General features: G+C 50.2%; 2 protein-coding genes and 1 long non-coding RNA gene across 5 annotated transcripts in view; 2 read left to right on the forward strand and 1 right to left on the reverse strand.

Moving 5' to 3' along the window:
- Nucleotides 1–5,353, forward strand: part of TRIM62 (tripartite motif containing 62) — a 36,060-nt gene extending 30,707 nt beyond the window's left edge. For all 3 annotated transcript variants that reach the window (XM_082424687.1, XM_082424685.1, XM_082424686.1), the window contains one exon: nt 3,060–5,353. In XM_082424687.1, the coding sequence (XP_082280813.1) occupies nt 3,060–3,610 (551 nt within the window). In that variant the 3' untranslated portion in view covers nt 3,611–5,353. The remainder of the gene's footprint in view (nt 1–3,059) is intronic.
- Nucleotides 5,354–11,077: 5,724 nt separating this feature from the next.
- LOC309642806 lies at nt 11,078–18,176 on the forward strand. Its single transcript, XR_014253387.1, has 3 exons — nt 11,078–12,874; nt 14,786–14,934; nt 18,096–18,176. It is a non-coding gene; the product is annotated as an uncharacterized lncRNA (long non-coding RNA).
- AZIN2 (antizyme inhibitor 2) overlaps nt 14,965–19,230 on the reverse strand; it is a 47,441-nt gene continuing 43,175 nt past the window's right edge. The window contains exon 12 of the mRNA XM_082424643.1: nt 14,965–17,646. Within this exon, the coding sequence (XP_082280769.1) occupies nt 17,577–17,646 (70 nt within the window). The 3' untranslated portion in view covers nt 14,965–17,576. The remainder of the gene's footprint in view (nt 17,647–19,230) is intronic.

Below are 19,230 nucleotides of genomic sequence, written 5' to 3' on the forward strand. Positions count from 1 at the left end.
TTTGGGGTGTAAAAGCCCCCTAAGAATCAAGCCACACCCTTTGCCTAATAAGAATGCCAGGCCCTGCCCCTAGCCTCACCCTATGGGCTGTTGGGCCCTGCCCCCTGTGGATCAGGTCCCACCCCCCCAGCCCCGCCTCTGTTGCCAGAACTGACCAATGAACGGCAGACCCCGCCCCTAAGCACACCCAATGAGTGGCAGGTCCTATCTCCGGCAAGTCCCCTGGGCTTCAAGGATGTGGGTCCGCGCCAAGGAGTTAGCCCTCAGTGCAGTGAGGATTTCCTCCGTCCTACGGGCCCAATCTCAGAACCACTGAAAGCCCACTTGCCTGCCTCCTAGGGTGTCCTCCCCACTCATCAGTGGCACTGAAAGGGCCCACGTTGCCCTACTTAGGCTTAAGAGTATGGGGCTGAGCCCTTTGCCTGCGTGCTAGTCTCCCCACTGGTCCTTCTAACCTCGGTTTCTGCCTGTCGCTGGTCTCCTCAAATCATCCTGGGCACCTCAGACATAAGGCCCAGTTTACCGTGGGGCACTCAACCGCAGCTGCCCACACCTTGGCAATGTGCCCGCTTTGTCCCTCTTGCCCTTCTGCCATAGACACCTGAGTATGACCCACATTCCACAGCCAGTAGGAGTGGCCCCATGTGTGTCTGATTAGATGATTCTTCTCTCCCCAGCTCCCCCTCACACATACTTCCTACATCCCCTCCACCTCCTACCTCTGGACCCCACTGTGGGAACACCCACATTCCACATGGCAGGAGCCTTCTGGTCTGACAGGCTGCACTGTGACCAGATGACAGGGCGAAACGTTCACACACTGCCTCAGTGTCCTCCTTCTCATGGCCCCCCTCTTCTGTGTCCCTGGATAGAAAATTGTGTTTCCATTGACCCCTCTAGTCACAGGGCTGATTGTTTCCATACAGCCCTCTGACTTCTAAGAACAGGAAAGAAGAGTGTAAAACTCAAGACTAAATTTATCCCTGACAGAGCTCATGGAAGCAGCTTGCTGTAAGTCAATGGCCAGTTTTGTCAGTGGGCTGTGAACAGGAGCACAGTTCAGGGACTGGCTGTCACCCCCTGTTAGAGATGATTGCCATCACTGAGGCATTTTCTTTCTCTGCGTATATGCAGCCAGCAGAGGTGGCTCAAGTAGGAGGTGATGTTGCTCCTGCCACGTGCACTCATGCCTCCACTCCGCCAGATAAGGAAAGCACCGGAGAGCCAGCTGGAGGAGTCCTTTCTTTGCTCCAAGGAACTAGTGACAGGATTCCTTCTCCTGTTCTCCCCTCTGCCTTACTCTGCCCTGGAAATGCTCATCAGGCTAATGAGAGCCAATTCTAGGTTCCTCCTTCTGGCTGAGCATCAGCTCCCTCAGGGAGGCGAGAGTAAACAGAGTCCTTGACAAGAGTTCATGAGACTTTGAGAGCCAGACCTGCTAAGCCAGTGTGGCCGGCCCAGAGCCGGGTGCCCCAGCCTGTGCTGCCTGCCCAAAGACCAACACAAGTTTAATTTGGTGAGCCTTTCTGGAAACATTCCGCATGCCAGGCCGTGTGCTGGGCACTGGGCCCACCAGGGAGAGCCTGGTAGGAGAGTACACAGTCCTTGCCCTCCTGGTGTACATGGGGGTAAGATATGGGCACAGAAGACTACCCCACGTATCAGGAGAGGGGCACAAACAAAGGTAAGGAATTTCAGAGGAAAGAGTGAGCATACCTGCTGGGCAACCAGGAAGGCTTCCCTGAGGATGGGCCCTGGAACTGAGCCTCATGGGGTGTGATTACAACAAGCAGAGATGAGGCGGTGGAGGGAACAGTCTGGGCGAAGGCTTTGGGCCTGAGCGGGGTGGCGGGTGTTGAGTGAGAGTCAGGCAGGAAGAGAGGGCTGGGGCTGGATTCCACCCGGTCTTGATTAGTCCTGGCTCTGCCAGTGTTTGCCTGGTGACCTGAGACTAGTCACATCTCCTCTCTGGGTCTCAGTTTCCCCATCTGTCAAATGGGAGAGGTGGCCTAGAATCAGTGGTTTTCAACTTTTTCAGACCCATCATCTACTTTTCATAACAAATAATTTGTAATGTCTCAAAGATAGTATGACCTTTTCACAAGTTCAAGTATATATACACATATACATATATATGTATATGAGTGTATATACTCTATGATATAAAGGAAAAATAGAAGGAAATTATTTATAATAAAATATTGTATATGTCAATATGTAGATGCTCACTCACAACCACCCTAGAAAACATAATGAACGAGTCAGGTGCTCACACCATGGCTAAAACATCATTCTGCCTCAAATGCAGTCTTAAATAGGTAGGTTTTATTGGTCAATGGTGTTCTTCTTAGAGATGTATTTTCCAAAAAAGTGAACAATTCTCAGTGACATTCCAGACAAAAAAATTCAGTCTTCCCCCAGTTTATATGGTAATTGCATTTCAAAACATTCAGTATATATTAAAACTGTACAAAAAGTTATTTCATGTTTATATGTAAAATGGAGTTAAGCTGTAGCTTCAGGTCATTGTGAAGATTTTTCATCCACATGAATATCTGGTGGAGCGTCTGAAACTCACCGGTGGGGGCATGGGCCCGCCCTGTGCATTTCATACAAGACATTTAGCATCCCTGGATCCCACCTATTGAGACAACCCAAACACCCCAACAAATTTCCAAAGCACCCCATAGGGTGATTATCCAACCCCCGAATTATCTTTAAGCTCCCTCCCAGCTCTGAAATTACCCAATTCTGGACCACATTCATATTTATTCAACAAATCTTGTGGAGTGCCCACTGTGTGCCTTGCCCCAGGACACCATCAGTGAACAAGCAGCCATAGCTCCTGTCCCCTGCAGCCAGGTTGAAATCTGAAAGGACCTTAGCTGTCACCCTTCCATTTTACAGAGGAGGAAGCTGAGGCCCAGAGAGGGCAGGCTTGTATTCAGCACCACACAGCCTCCTGGGGGCCAACCAGAACCCGTCCTCAGGGAGGCGCCATAGAGTGGGTCCACCGCCTTCTCCCCACTCATCTTCTCTTCCTCCTCCATCCCCGGCAGTGCCAGCCGCCCTGACCCTGGACCCGGGCACCGCCCACCAGCGCCTCATCCTGTCCGACGACTGCACCATCGTGGCCTACGGCAACCTGCACCCACAGCCGCTGCAGGACTCACCGAAGCGCTTCGACGTGGAGGTGTCGGTGCTGGGCTCTGAGGCCTTCAGTGGCGGCGTCCACTACTGGGAGGTGGTGGTGGCGGAGAAGACCCAGTGGGTGATCGGGCTGGCACACGAAGCCGCGAGCCGTAAGGGCAGCATCCAGATCCAGCCTAGCCGCGGCTTCTACTGCATCGTCATGCACGACGGCAACCAGTACAGCGCCTGCACCGAGCCCTGGACGCGGCTCAATGTCCGCGACAAGCTCGACAAGGTGGGCGTCTTCCTGGACTACGACCAAGGCCTGCTCATCTTCTATAACGCCGATGACATGTCTTGGCTGTACACCTTCCGCGAGAAGTTCCCCGGCAAGCTCTGCTCCTACTTCAGCCCCGGGCAGAGCCACGCCAATGGCAAGAACGTGCAGCCGCTGCGGATCAACACGGTCCGCATCTAGTGCTGCGGAGGGAGACCGCAGGCCTGAGCATGGCCACCAGCGAGAGCCCTGCCCCGGACAGCGGAGGCCGGGACTCCAGCCCAGCCGGGCCAACCCGAGATCTCAGGCCAGTTGTTTACCCTCATTTCCCTGTCTGTAAAATGGGGGTTGTGCTCCACGATTCCGAAGCTCTTCCAGCACTGACGTTCTGTAGCTCTGACCTTAATGGGGATACAGCTTTGGTCCAAGGATGTGACATGGCTTCTCCTCAGGGCAGCCCCTGCCCAACCCTCATCCCCCTCCTCTCAGGGGCAGGGGACTGCGTCCCTATGTCTCCCTCCTGCCCACATGCCCTAAGCTCAGGATGTGTCAGTTGTTGCCAGCACGTGGCTGCCTGAAAGAGACACAGAACCCTCTTATGCTTCCAGGCCTAAAACTTGCCCCTGATGAAGCTAGTGATGGGCCGTTTTATCCTCAATCCCAGCCCACAGTGGACACAGGCGGTAGCTAGTCCCAGGGTTGCCTGAGAACCACCTTCTCCTTCCATCCCTGTACCAAGAGCTTCATGATTTTCCCACTTATCTGCGGGTAGAAGTGATGTTGTGGCCTGTGGAAGGCACCCAGTGGTTAAGCCCACGTGTTACAGTCACTGTGCCACCACCTTCCTGCCCACAGCTCTTAAGGCCAGATAATGGCACACCCCGACTTAGGACAAACATCACTGGATGGTGGAGGTCCCCAGCAGCTCCAAACAAGGGTCCAGCCAGGCCTCTGTGACCAGGCTAGGGTGTAGCGAGGCTGTGGGGACCAGTTATTTTAGTCAGGCCCTGAGCACTGGGGTGGGTGTCAGCTGGACCCCCCCTCATCAATCTTGGCATCTGTCTCAGTTGGGATCCTGTTGCAGAAAACAAGAGCTGCTTTAGCTTTAGACAAGGATTTATTACCAGGTCCCTAGTGGCTTTGTAAAATCATTGGAAGGGCCGGAGGAGCAGACTCTGCTGAATTTCCAGGAACAGCTCCCAGCCGCCAAATTCATCATGTCTGTTGTGACCAGGAACACTGCTCCCATCTGCAGGAAGCCCCTGCATCAAGAAGCCGCTGGCTGCAGAACTACGCTGACTTTGCTACTGTCCACGCCAGTCAGTGGATGTCCTGAGGGCTGCCTCCCCACATTCAATTCAATTTCCATATCCAAATGTCTACGAGGGATTCTGTGTGGGGAAACTTAAGTCACATCCAGAACCTGGGCTGCAAGGGAGTCTGGGAAATGTACTTTTCTTCTTTCCAGCCTCATCCATACAAAAAAGGCACAATAGAAGAAAGTTAGAATGGATGTTGAACAAGCCCACCTTCAGTTTTTGCCGTTGGAATCCACCTCTAGGCCTTGGCTTTGAAGCAGCAGAGCCTCTAGGTGTCCTGCTCCGTGGCTTTGTCCTTGTTTGGGACAGGAGCCCCAGGAGCAGGCCTGCAGGACCAAGCTGAAATGTCTCCCAGGCCTTAGCTTTTCCTTCTAGTCCTGGGGCCTAGATTCTGAACTTGGGGTCTCTGACCACACCCACCTCAAAGGAGCCAGACTAGCTGAACTTGGGGGGCTCCCACCTCACAACTGCTGCCCACTGGGGCCTCCCTTGGGCGGGAGGATTCCTCGGTCTCACCCCACCCATTCAGCTACCAGAATCTGGGCCACCCCCAGCAGTATTTTTATTTTAAATGTTGCCCATTTTGTGAGTTATGATGAATTTGTATTAAATTAAAGTTACAGGCTGTGAGCGGTCAGTTCCATTCATTCTGACACACACAGAGGCCCATCTATCCTGGCCCAGGCAGCATACATACATCAGCATAGCTAAACCACAAAGCAACCCTACCAGGTAGATAGTATTATGCCCATTTTACAGAGGGGGAAAAATGAGGTTCATAGAGAGGACATGACTTGCCTACAGTCCCATGTCCCACACCTGGTAAGTGAGTTTAGAACTGAATGAGCCCAAAGCACTCACGTCAGAACTTACCAGCCAGGGCAGACTGTCAGTCTTTGCCTGGAGGAGGGCATGGTGGTAGCCTTGAGAACAGACAGAGGGGAGATTATGAGACAGTGGCAAGAGCCTAGTCACTGGAACCCCACAGACCTAGGCTTAAATCCAGGCTCCGTCACTGGGTGCCTTTAGAGAAATGACTTAACCTCTCTGGACCTCAGTTTTCTCACATGGAAAATGGGGATAATCACACCAATCTCACATAATTTTTGCTCAGCGGCTCTGTCCTCTGGAGGAGAAGCTGCAAAGTGCAGTGCACTTAGGGAGGACCTGCCTCTCACACCAGCTGCCACCCAGAATCAGTGCCTGGAACTGTGTGGGTTTTCTGAACCTCTGGGCTGGCTCTGCCCCTAGGCAGTCTATCTTCTTCCTTGTGCCTTGTGAGGGGTGTGGGACCACCTAGGCCAGGAAGGTCCCCAGGTCTGCTGTGTTGAAGGAGGTCCATCCCACCTCTGACTGACGGGGAAGCAGCCTGGCCAGGAGACAGGGCCCTGCATGTGGACACACAGGCTGTTCACACTGTAAGTAGAAAGGCCACTGGGACCCCCTGCAGTTGTGCAGTGCAGCTGCCTTGGAAACAGGACTGCTGGACCTAGTCTTTGTTCTGTGCTGACTCATTTTGTACCGTGAGGGTCCTTTCCACAGTCTCCTCACCTGCAGAATGAGGGAGGTTATACTGGATGCTCTCTGAGGTGGACCTTCACCTATACCAGGAGGCAGGGAAGGGAAGAGAGGGAACTACCCCAGTCATTGATTTGTTTGCAGTTCTAAGAAGAGGGACATGAACGAGGAGGAGGAGGGGCCGTTGGCAAGGGCGGAGGGAGAGGTCTCTGACTGGCTGATGGAGAACACCCCAGTTTACAGAGAAGTTGTAGGGGCTGATACTGGAGCTAGAGTGTCTCCACCCCCACCTCCATGCTCTCAGATCCCTGTGACTCCCCCAAAGCCACACCCCTCTATTTTTGCTCAGTGGATCTGTCCTCTGGAGGAGAAGCACCCCATCCACGCTCCTTCTTTCGCCTTCCCCCACTCAGTCTCAGCACCAGGTCCAAGAAAGGCTGGTCGCTACCCAGTCTTCACTCCCAGTTTCCAAGTGTCTGGGAGTAACTGTAGGGACCTAATCTGAACACACAACTGGGGACTCTGGGAAATCAGGGTACCACTAAGAGGTATGATGTGTCCAGAGAAATCCTGAATGTAAGAATCTGGGGTTATCAGGCTAATACCAGGAACCCCACATTTAACAGGTAAGCAAAGAGGGGAGGTAAAGGCAGCACAGCCTTGGAGAGGAAGGAGGGATCAGGAAAGATCTTCCCCAGGGCAGGAAAGAATTGATAGAATGCCAGAAACCCCCATTTGCATCCCTGTTTGTGGTCAGCAAGCAAAGCGCTAGTACTTTTTGCACCTTCTCTAACATCAAGACAAGCCCATGAGGTTGGTATCGTTATCTCAGTGTTTGAGCTGGGAAACACTACTTGCCGGGGAACCCACAGCCAGTACTCAGCAGAGCTGGAAATCAGACCCAGGCCTGTCCAAAGCCGAAGCCCAGTTCTTCACTTACCGCCCTGGAAATGCTTTTCAACTTTGAGGACCGCTTCAGTGACACGCAGCAGCCACCAGAACTGTGATCCCCCTGGGATTCAAGGTGGGAGCTTAACCCAGGCTCCACACCATTGAATTACACAATTGTACCAGGCTCCGCTACCTTAACAAGCCCATATGGGGGCAGAGCTAGTGTTTATTGTTTCGATTAAGATTACTTCATCTATTTAATGTAAAGAACTTTCAAAAGATTGGCCTTACTTCCGTTGTCCTTTTTTCATAATAGAAGCCTGTCAGGAATGGTATGCCTGTTAGTGCTAGACTTCCAATATTCAGCAAAGATTTAGTAAAAGGCAGAGCTTTAAATGGGCCTCCTATTTTTTGAAGATCTTGCTCATCATTTTAATTATGAATAATGGAGGCAGAGCCTAAGACTAATACAGCTTTAAAGATTGCTCATGTACAGACATTTTAAAATGTTAGGTATAGTTGATTCATGCCAATGGTTAAGATTATTAAACCTAGTTGTCATGAGGTTGAGAAACCAACAATTTTTTCATTGATGTATAATTGACATAAAACATTATATTACTTTCAGCTGTACAACATAATGATTCAAAGTTTGTATATATTGCAAAATGATCACCATAATAAATGTAGTTAACATTCGTTGCCATAAAAAAAAACAAAAAAAGAATTACACAATTGTGAGTCAAGTCTCAGCTGCAGGCTCCGCCTCATGTACCTCCCAGGTCAGAGAGGGACTCATGAAGGCACTGTGTGACCCTGAGCGGGTCCCTCTCCCTTCCTGGACCTCTGTTTCTCCATCTCTATTAGGGAGGGGCTAGGGATCTAGTTAACTGATTGCCTAGGTACTAGCTCGGATGGTCCAGGATTCTGTAAGTCTAATGTTGGTCCCAGGGCTTGGCCTGCTCAGCACCTAACAAGGCCATTAGCTCTGGGTCTTTCTCTCTGGGGTGGCAGCAGGCAGCAAGAACAAAAAACAGAGATAAGGTCTCTTTTTTGTGTTTTTTTTTTTCTTTTTTTTGAAGTGCAAAGAAAGGATGAATAGTTGGACCTCGAGTCTCTCCTTTGTTCATCTCAGCTACTGGTGTGCAGGAGTTCAACTACAACAGACTCCTATAGAAACACTGAAGTTAAACAGTCTCCCGTTAGCTCAGCTTTGAAAGGGAGAGGGGGAGAGGGCCCAACGTGGAGTGGGGGAAAAAAGAGAGAGAGAAGGAGAAGAAGATGGAGAGAGGAGATGAGGTCTCTTGACAGCACAGTCTCAGCTCAGGGGCTCTAGAGATGGGCCTTCCCTCCTGCCAGAGAGGACATCCCGGGAGGCTGACTGCTCACACCTGGGCAGAATTCCTGGCTTCGTCCCCTCCTGCCTGAGTCTTGCCCTGTTCACTATCCTCAAATGCTCCACCAGAATGTCCGTCGCAAAGGACCATGTCACAGGCTTAAATGCAGGTGGCCAGGAGTGGTGAGGTCGGGGGAGGGGTGGTGTGCTGGCCAAGGTGCTGAATTGTCATTGGCCACCAGGGCATGATAATTTCTCCTTACTCTGGGACACCTACAATTCTAGCCAGTGTCTCTGGGGAAGAAGGGGTGATGGAAAGCAGAGCAGAAATCAGAAGTAGAGGGAGTGAGAGAGGGAGGGGGGAGGGGGGAAGGGAGGGGGAGGGAGAGGGAAGGAGAGGGGAGTAGAGATGCATTCAGGAAGCACAGCCTCCAAAAAAATAGCAGGGGGGGATACTTTTATTCTGAAATATGCTCATTTTCCTTTGTTTTTCTTTTCTATCTGGATTAAATTATGTGGATTTTTGTTTACCCTAGATAGAGAAAAGAACAGTCTTCCATCTTCTTTCAAAATTTTGACAGTTCTATCATATTTCTGACTATTACAAAATAACCCCCATTCACTCTAGAAATTCAGTGAACTAGGGTAAGAGTGGACACTTTAGACCAGAGGACCAGGGGCTTCCTACTCTGATGTCATGACAAGGGAGGGCCTTTCAAGAGGCTGGAGCCAGGGACACAAAGCCCAGGTCCTGGTGAGCTCCCCCAAACTGTGGGCCATGATGTGATCAAGTCTGAATGCTGGAGGATTGGGGGCTCCTCCAGCCCAATCCGGAGGCCCAGAGAGAGTTGGTTTCTAGCTCAAGGTCATACAGCACATGGCAGAGCCAAGGCCAGAACCCAGGTGTCCTGGCTCCCAGTCACTGAGGAGGGAGAATGGCCAGCTGAGAGGGCCTCCCACCCAGGAAAGAAAAAGGAGCACAGAGGGCCAGCTGGGAGGGGGCAGGGGCAGGGCTGAGGTGGGTGGTGCTCAGAGGAGAAGGGTCCCCATAACTAAAAGGTCAGCGGGGTGTAAGGGTGCCCTCGGAGTGGTGGCTCCAGCTCCTCGGCGAGGAGGAGGAGCAAAGCAGAGTCAGGAAGTCCTCTCCGGGGTGGAGTGAGCCCAGCTGAGCGTGCTAGCCAGCATCACAGATTCCACGATGGCTGCTAAGAGACCACTGGTCTCAACCCCATCATTTCACAGGTAAGAAAACCGAGGCCCACAAGGAAAGTCACCAGCCCGTGAGGCAGAGCCAGGCCCAGACCCAGGTCTGCAGACTCACAGCCATCGGCTCTTTCCACACAACCTTTAATCTCCCCGCTGTGGATGCTGATGCCTCCTCCCACCCCCTGGGAACCTGGCATCAGAGCGGAAGGAGAAGGGGAGTGGCTTGTGTCCCTGCAGCTCCAGGCACCAACAGCGGGTACCTTTCTCCATCTTCCTCCCCGAAGAGAATGGAGAACTGGCCTGGGCCTCCGTAGCCCCTCCTCCAGGGCAGAGTCAGTCGGTGCCTGCCCACACCTGGTACCTCCCTTTCTGGCAGCAGAGCCAGAGCCAGAACTAGCCACAGCAAGGACAAAGCCACCTGGGCAGCTACTGGAGCCACGGGGAGTCGCAGGTAAGTGAGGGCACTGACCCGAGGGCATCCCCTGATTCCATGGCACTAGTGTCAGCCCTGCTACCCCAGGTGGTCGGGGATTTGGAATTTTTTTTCCCGGAGAAGGGGCTTTCGCTCACTCCCTGTAGGCTGAGCCCCTGGGCCTGCTTCCTCTGCCCACTGCACACCCCAGGCAAAGCCCCTCCATGACTAAGCTGCCAGATCTACAAGCCAGGAATGGGGCCCTGGGGCCCAGCAGCTCTCCTCTGCCACTGGGAGAAGGGAGAAGCAGATAAGGGCCCCAGGAGGTCCCAGAAAAAGCAGAGACCAGCTGGAGGTATGTGCGTCCCACAGATGCAGACTGAGGGTTGAGATCTGGGCAAACCTGCTAAATCTGGAGTGGGCCCTGACTTGGTGCCTGACTCACCAGTGACCCTGGACAGCTCCTGGCATTGCCACCATATGGGTGTCCACTCCTCGTTGGTTCAACAAGAGAGATGGGTGGCCCTGGGCTATGGGGCAACCCCCGGTTCTAGGGTTCTAGCTTGAGGCAGCCTCATGGAGTTTGTCCAGCAGTGCCCACCCCCTTCACCGCCCCCTCTTCTTCTTTAAGGGTCTCCTTCTGTCACACTTCTGGAATGCGCTTCTCCATCCCTTTCACTCCTCCAACAAAACTTACCCTCCTGTGTTCCTCGGGGTAACTGACTTATGGTTTGCAATGCCTCCCTCCCTGACCCATGCACATTTATAATAGAAATCTCTTTTTTTAATATATAAATAAATAAATAAATAAATTTATTTATTTATTTTTGGCTGCGTTGGGTCTTCGTTGCTGCGTGTGGGCTTTCTCTAGTTGCGGCGAGCGGGAGCTGCTCTTCGCTGTGGCACGTGGGCTTCTCGTTGTGGTGTCTTCTCTTGTGGAGCATGGGCTCTAGGCGCGGGCTTCAGTGGTTGTGGCTCACGGGCTCTAGAGCGCAGGCTCAGTAGTTGTGGTGCACGGGCTTAGTTGCTCCGCAGCATGTGGGATCTTCCTGGACCAGGGCTCCAACCCGTGTCCCCTGCATTGGCAGGTGGATTCTTAACTACTGTGCCTCCAGGGAAGTCCCAGAGACCTCTCTTAAAGAGTAGCTAGTGGTGGGATTTCAGGCACCACACCAAGCAGGTGGGAGAAAGATAATAGTAGGGATAGGAAGACAGAGGAGAACTCTTACAACTCCACATGGCCAGCTCTACAGCAGCTGTTACTGTGTGGGCACAGACCCAGCCAGAAATGACCGTGGCTCCCATGCACTGAACCGATCCAAGTCCTACTCTTGGCCAAGCTTTCAGCCCTCATTCCCCCTCACCAGTACCCAACAGGCTAATGGTGACACAACAACTGCCTTTCTGTTTTGGGGATCTCACGGTGGAGGAGAAAAAAATGGTGCATATAATGTTAGAATCAGAGCACTCAGAATATTAGGATCCCAAATGGAAAATGTTAAGCAGATTCTGGTCCTTAACACCTCCGCTTTTGTAATACCCATCCGCCTCCTAGCATGCCCTTGCCCTCCTTTTCCTTCCTGTTGAAATCTTACTCATCCTTCACGTCCCATTCAAGGTGAAGCTGCCCTGGTCGTTCAGATCCAGCAGAACTCAATGCTCTGGACCCTTGTAGCACTTTGGGTCTTCCACTACCACTAGACCATGAGCATCTTGAAGCGGGGGTCATGTTCCCCGGGGACGTGGGTGCAGAGAGTGTCTCAGAAAATATTTGCCGGCTGGACCTGGTTAGTGTCCAAGCTGGAGTCATGAAAAGCACTCCATCTCCAAGTTGGGAGGGAGCTTAGAGACCAGGGATGGCTCCTCGCTAAAGATGCCCAGGGTGAGCACACTGACCACCCCCAGCCAGATTGTGCACAGAGAGAACCAGGAAGAGCCGGCAAAGACTAGGGACATTGTCTGATTGTTTGTTCTTTTTATTTTTTTCAATTATAAAATAACTTCTGCTTATTGCAAAAAAATTCAAATAGACGTAAGACCATAAGACAGAAAGTCCCCTCCTCCCACTCCCAGGAGTCAACAGCTATTAACAGTTTGGTGCAGGTCCTTCCAGGCATTCTTCCTTATGCATAAACAAAAACAGAATTTTCTTTTACAAAACTATGTTCATTCTTTATTTCCTATGAGTTCTGTAAATTCCTACAAATAGAATTTGTTGGTCAAAAGGCTTGCTCATTTTAAATGTGTTGCTTTCCTAAGTAAATGTTTTTTTCTTATAACATGTTCATCATAGAAAATTTGGAAAATACAGTCAAGACACGCAGAGTAAATATTACCCATCAACCACTGTTCAGAGATAACCACTGCTAGCGTTTGGGTGATAAGGTCTACAGGTTTTTTTTCCACGTGAGTATTATTTACCAAAATCGAACACACTCTCCTATTGTTCCATAGCCTATTTTTTTCTCCACTGAATTTTTTTTCCATGCTGTTAAATAGTCTTCTACAACGTCAGTTTAATGCAGTAAGGTTGTTTGACCTTGAGGGCCCCCCTAGAAGCCTGCTCTTCCTAAGCCCCATTCTGAGTAGGGAACCTGCTACAACAGTGGGCCAGAACCTGTTGCTCCAGGGTGTAACCTTGGCCTGTCCCTACTTTTAGGAAGGGAAGACCCAGGAAGGCCTTGAGCACCTGCTGCCTCCACCCGTCCTGAGCGAAGGCCCCAACACCTCACTGATGGGCTCAGAGGCCCCCTGTAACTTCTCCACTGCTGCCCACCGGTGCAGTAAGTAGATACCTGCCTTGCCCTTTCCTCGGCTGCTTTCCTGGACCCTGGGCTCCTCCAATCCTGGGGGGTAGGGGACTTGGGTGATCCTGACCTTGAGGTGGAGAAGGGCCTCTGGAATCAAGTGGGGGATGAGGGGAGGAGTGCCACTTGCCGTTGCACTTCAGCCAGCTCTTCGGCCAGCTTTCCCTCATACTGACCAGATTGGGGGAGGAACAGGGGCAGATGGAGGTGGGGGGAGGATGGGGGAAGGAGCTGAGCCACTTGAAAGTTTTCCAAAGCAAATACCCAATTTCCCAACCCAAGCCCATGCTCTGCCCCAGGAATTTACCAGCCAAATAGTGTGGAATTAAGTGTGATCTTGCACAAGACGCTTCTCTGCTCTGCGGGAAGTTTAGGGGTGGGTCTCAGTCTCCTCACCGACATGCCACAAGGTTCCTAAGGCACATTCCCAGCTCTGAAATTCTGTAACCCAATTCGAACCCATGTTTCCAAATGCTCTCTTTTCTCTCCAAGCCCCTGAACACCCTTATGATTTGTTAAATCTAATTGTACGCCAGGCCTTGAGGGATCATTAACAGAATGCATATTATTAGCTGTCATCTCGTTTAATCCTCACAACAAGCCTGAGAGGAGGTACCATTTTATTCCCATTTTACAGATGAGAACACTAAGTCCAGAGAGTTAAGGTGATTTTCCAATTAAGTGGTAAAGCTCAGATTTGAACCCAGGGCTGTGTGACTCCCAAACCCACACTTGTTATTATCCTCCCATACCCATACCACTGTGCTGTGTGCAGGGATCATTCTTCCCTAGCTACAGTTGAGGAAACTGAGGCCAGAGAGAGGAGGTGAATTCCTCAAGGTCACACAGCATGTTCATGGCAGAGCTAGGTGAATCCAGGCTTTGTGCCTCCCAGCCCACCCTCACCTCCTACATAGCACTGACCAGTTTTCACAGAGGGAAGCTGGTGAACCAGAAACAGTCCTTGGACTGGAGCCAAATGCCCAGAACTGATTGGGGGTGGGGCAGTCAGGTGGGGAAGGCCGTGTTTGTTCAACCCAGCCTGGGTCCACCCTCCCCCAGCTCCAGGGAAATGTTGACTTTGGGCAGGTCCCGAAGGAGAAAAGGTAGCATTACCTGTGGGTGGGGGGAGGGCTGGGCCAGAGGAGCCCCATCCTCACTCTCCTCCTAGAGAGTCCCACTGTCCTCTCCACTCCCTCATTCTCCCATTCAATCACTTACCTAACAAATCCCTACTGAGTGACTACGATGTGCTAGCACTGAGATGAGCAAGGACAGGTGCATCTCAGGTCTCCAGCAAAGAGCCAGCAGTGACCAGGCAGTCGCAGCACACGTGCGGAGGGCTGGGCTAGAACAATAGGGGAGGTGCAGGAACTCAGAGAAGAGGGGCCTGCTGCAGGAGGTGCCACAGAAGCTGAAACCTGCAGCATGAGTAACAGCTGGGGAAAGTGTTCCAGGAAGAGGGAACAGCATGTGCTAGGGATAGGAGTCCGGAAATGAGGTCATGTAGTTAAGGGTTGAATATGAGGCAAAGGGGCAGCCCCTGCATCTCACCTTCTCCATCTGGTAAATGGGAATAGCATCTTGCCAACCTGTATAAGTCAAGGTATATAAAGCACCTGGTGTTATTAGCATCACTTCTCTCCCTTTTAGTCCACAAACATGTACCAAGCAACAAGTGCCAAACAATGGGGGAAAAGTACTTTTGGCTGCTTGTCCAAGGTCACTCAATCTTTGCCTCCAAGCCTGTTCTTGCTCTGTACCATGCCTCCTCCAGACCTGGGAGCCCAGTATTGTGTGGGTCACAGCTACTGAGGGCAGGGGCACAGCCTGCCCCTGGGGAGCAGTCTACTACCACTGCCCTGATGCCTCCATCCCTTCGGCCAGATGTGGGTGGCTTGCAGGCTGCGGTGATCATCATCCCAACCCTGCTCTCCTCGTCCACTCTGCTGGTCATAAGCTGCATCTTATGGAAGACCTGCCGTCGGTGGTCTCGGGTCACCCACCCCAGCCTGCCATCCACATGAGGGGCCCAGGTAAGTCACTCAAGGACCATAAGGACAGGGAGGTTCTATTTCAGCTTTATTCTTTGTCTCCCTTAAGAGGAGAAACTCTCCTTACTCTCTTGAGGCAACAGGGGATGATGTGCTGAGCTGGATGAAGCCTCACAGAGGCCACAACCACGTGTGGGACCTCATAGTCTCCTGTGCCCTTGTCCAGGTTCTGCTGGAAATTACTCATCAACCTCTCAGGGCGAGGAAGCCCATTCTGCAGCCCCTGTAACTGTGGCCTTCGGTGACTATGAGACCAAGGCCAAGACCCTTGGCCACACGCTGCCCCCCTACTTCCCTGCGATGCCCCCTGCCTCGTGGGGCCTCCACAGGGAACCTGACCAAGGAGCAGGAAGTCCTCCTCCAAGGACTGGATGAGAGCACTCCTGGTTTCACCCCAGTTGGGGTGTGGCTTATCATATTATCCAAGGCTTGCAGTCCTTAGAACTTTCCACTTCTCATATTTTTAAACACTCACATCACCAGTGCTTTCCTGAGGTCATGGTGTTTCAGCTTGTTACATGGTTCTTAGGGGGAACACAGCCCTAAGGCCCCTGACAGGCAAGGCTTGGATGGCATGGAAATTGCCAGATCCCTGGACCCCTGCCCGGCCTGGAGCCTCCTCTCTCCTTGTCTACCGCCTGAGCCCTGGGATTCAGAGGAGCAACAAAGTGAGGAAATGGGTTTCATGCAGCTAATACAAAAGCCCAGAATTCTCACCACTGCCCTAAGATCTCAGGATATCTGCTCTGTCTGCCAGCCACAGGTTCACGGCTTCTTCCATTCATCCAGTGATACTCAGGTGTGTACCATGTGCTGGGCATGCCAGGTGCTGGGTTTATAACAACAAATGAGACCCAGGCTAGTAATCTAGTGGCCGTAACAGAACAATGACGACAGAGTATGAGAAGCGCTTGGATGGGGTACAGGAGTCTGGGGGAGCATAAAGAAGAGACCACTAACTAGCCAGGGGAGGAGGGTTAAGGAAAGTTTCCAAGAAGTGGCATCTAAACCGAGAACTGAAGGATGACTAGGAGCTTGCTGGAAGGAAGGTGGGAAAGGATAGTACCGGCAGAGGGAACAGAAAGTACAAGGTAAGGTGTTGGCAAACTATGGACCACTTTCTAGCTTTATAAATAAAGTTCTATTGAGATATAGTCATGTCCATTCACTTATGTATTGTCTCTGACTGCTTTCGCTCTACACAGCAGAGTGGAATAGTTGTCAAAGAGATGCTATGGCTCACAAAGCATAAAGCATTTACTATCTGGCCCTTGACAGAAAAAGCTTGCTGACTCCTAGAGGTTAGAGTGCTTATACTACCTTTTAGGAACATAGTAGCTGGAGGGTTGAGGGTGGGAACTGTGCAGTAGGCAGCTCACAATGAGTCCTTCTTTCCTCAGCCACAGTGGATTGATCCAGGAGTAGACACACCTGATTTAAACTGATCTAATCAGAGTCTCTCTTCCTAGGAATTTGAAATGTGGAATGTGAGACCTAGAAATGGAGCTGAGTTACATCAATGTCTGTGAACCTCTGCTGCTGAGGCCCTTAGAGCTGCCCTCCTCCTTTCCAGACCCACTCATCAATAATCCCTTTGATTCTGAAGCCCCCTGCAATCAATTCCCCAAACTTTTAATTTTCATTTCTTTCAAAGTCAGTTTCTGTTCATTTTAATGAAAAAACTTTAACTAAAATTAACATAGTGCAGAGAGATGAAACTGGTGGGGTATACAGTCAGCATGGTCCACTATATGTATAATATGAGCCACATATGTACTTTTACATTTTCTAGTAGCTACATTTTAAAAGGTAAAAAGAAATTAGTGAAATTAATTTTAATAATATTTTATTTCACCCAATATAGGCAAATATTATCATTTCAGTATGTAGTCAATATTTTAAAATTGCTAATGAGATGTTTTACATTCTTCTCTTTGAACTACACCTTTGAAATCTGGGGTGTATTTTACATTTATGGCACATCTCAAATCAGACTAGCCACATTCTGAGTGCTCCATAGCCACATGAGGCTGGTGGCTAACATAATGGACAGCACAGATTAGGACCTTCAAGGCAGCAAAGGACCTGCTAAGAAATCCTGGCTTCATTCTGAAAGCAGTGGGCATCCCCTGAAGAGATTCAAGCCAGGAAGTAACATGATAAGATATAGATAGATAGATAGATATAGATAGATAGATATAGATAGATAGATAGATAGATAGATAGATAGATAATTTTAGGAAGGTCACTCTAACTTCCACTTAAAGGATGGACTGGACAGGAATTGAGGCTAGAGTTAGGGAGATCGGCTAGGAGGAGTTGAAGAGAGAGGAGAGGTAAAGATTATGATGGTAGACTTTGGCAGCAGCAGCAGGAATATTAAGACACAGTTGAACTCAAGAGAGGCTTAGGAGGCAGGAGCAACATGCCTCATCATCATTGCTGCCCCTACACACTAAATCTACTTCCCACCTGCACATCTTTGTGTATCTCCTCCCCATCACTCCATCCCACATATCTTCCCCCTTTCCTCTCTGGTGACCAAAGAGGCAAATCCTCCCCAATCTTCAAGGCATAGTCCAGGGTAGTTATGCATACACAGTGGTCCACAGTAGGAGATCAATTCACAAAAGTTTCTTTCCTCCCTCAGTGAAGTCTTCTGTGAATGCTCTTGTCCACACCTCACCTCCAATCCTGAAGTATGAAAGACAGGAATATTGGCCCAATCTAGGGTAAGCTGGAGGTACTGTCCTGAGAAGTTGTTGGCAACTCTAAGAGGAGCTTTCAGCTGCATAGGTGAAGGTGGAAAGCTATATTTAACCAGAGTTGTGGTTTTGCTAAGAGAGTACACATACAACAAATGAAAAAGAGGCAAGGAAGTAGAGGGTGAATGCAAGGGAGTGATGATAAAGATTAACCATGGAATTTCAGCTGGCATGGGAAACTCTAAGTGCTATTCACAAATATTCCAGTTCTCCAATCCCACCCCTTGCTTCTGGACTTTGGGTAGAAATGCACTTTCCAGTCCACTTGAGGCTAAGTATGGCCATGTGACTGGTTCTGGCCAATCAGATTACAGATTCTTGATGGAGCAGTTAATTGCCAACATGACTCTCCAGAGTTCTCTTTTCCTTCTCCCATAGTGACCAACATTATTTGAGATGGTGGCTTTTCCGTCACCCTGGGTTTCTGACTACGAAAAGCAGAGCCTTCTGTTGACCCACGATGTTCAAGTTGTGCAAGCAAGAAATAAATCTTTCTTCGTTGTATTAAAGCTTAAAATGTAAGCCTTAAATATAAGCCTGAAATGTTGGGAGTATTTGTTACTGCAGCAGCACCTAGCCTATCCTGACTGATATAACTGGAGGAGAGGACATTAACAGGGAGAGAGATAATGCAAAATGTAGGATTAATAGATTTCACTTCCTGGCATGGAAGGATTGATGGGGTCAGAACAGGAGAGAGAATAATTGGAAAGACATGCGGTATTGTTTAGAGCATTAGATTCATGATAAGGTCTAGGGTATGACCATGGAATGAGTGCCTGAGGTAGAGAGAGGACAAGATCTCTGAAGCAAGAAACTGAGAGAACAATGTTGGAAGGATCATCTCTGTGTATATTGAAATCGTCAAAGATTAAGACAGAAGCAATGTAGGAGAGAGTAAGAACCAGAAGCCAAAAATCTTATTGTTTCTCTTCCTGCAATGAAGATAGGAATGCCATGAAGGCAGAGACTCTTGTGCTCACTTTTACATCCCCAGTGCCTGGGATAGTGCCTGGCGCAGAGAAGGCACTTAATACATATTTGCTGAATGAATGACCAGATGAAGGGGAGAGTAGTATACCATACACTTTGACAAGAAAACCTAATTCAGGGAAGAGAGTTCCTTCCAGTTCTTACTCCCTTGATTCTATTTTTCTGCAGTACTTTTTCCCCAGACCACAGTGACTGTTCTCTTTGTCCAACCTAGAGTCTGCTTGCTGATCTATCTTGTTGTTGCCAGAAATCTCAAGGAGCTACTTTTTAAACTCATCCCCAGTGGCCTGCATGCTGGCAACTCTAGCTAACACCACCCCCCGTTTTACCAAACACTGGTGTTGTTCTTTCCTCCGCCTCCTCCCTCATTCCCACATCCAACTCCATTGCCAAATGTCTTTCCTTTGTTTCCAGACCTATCTCAAATCCGTTCCCTGCTCTTTACCCACAGAGCTGCTGCCCCAATCCAGATTCTCATCATCTCTTCCCTGACCTAGAACAAGTGTCCCCTCCTAATCCC

This window comes from Balaenoptera physalus (assembly GCF_965194825.1).
Source record: "Balaenoptera physalus genome assembly, chromosome: 1".
NCBI lineage: Eukaryota > Metazoa > Chordata > Mammalia > Artiodactyla > Balaenopteridae > Balaenoptera > Balaenoptera physalus.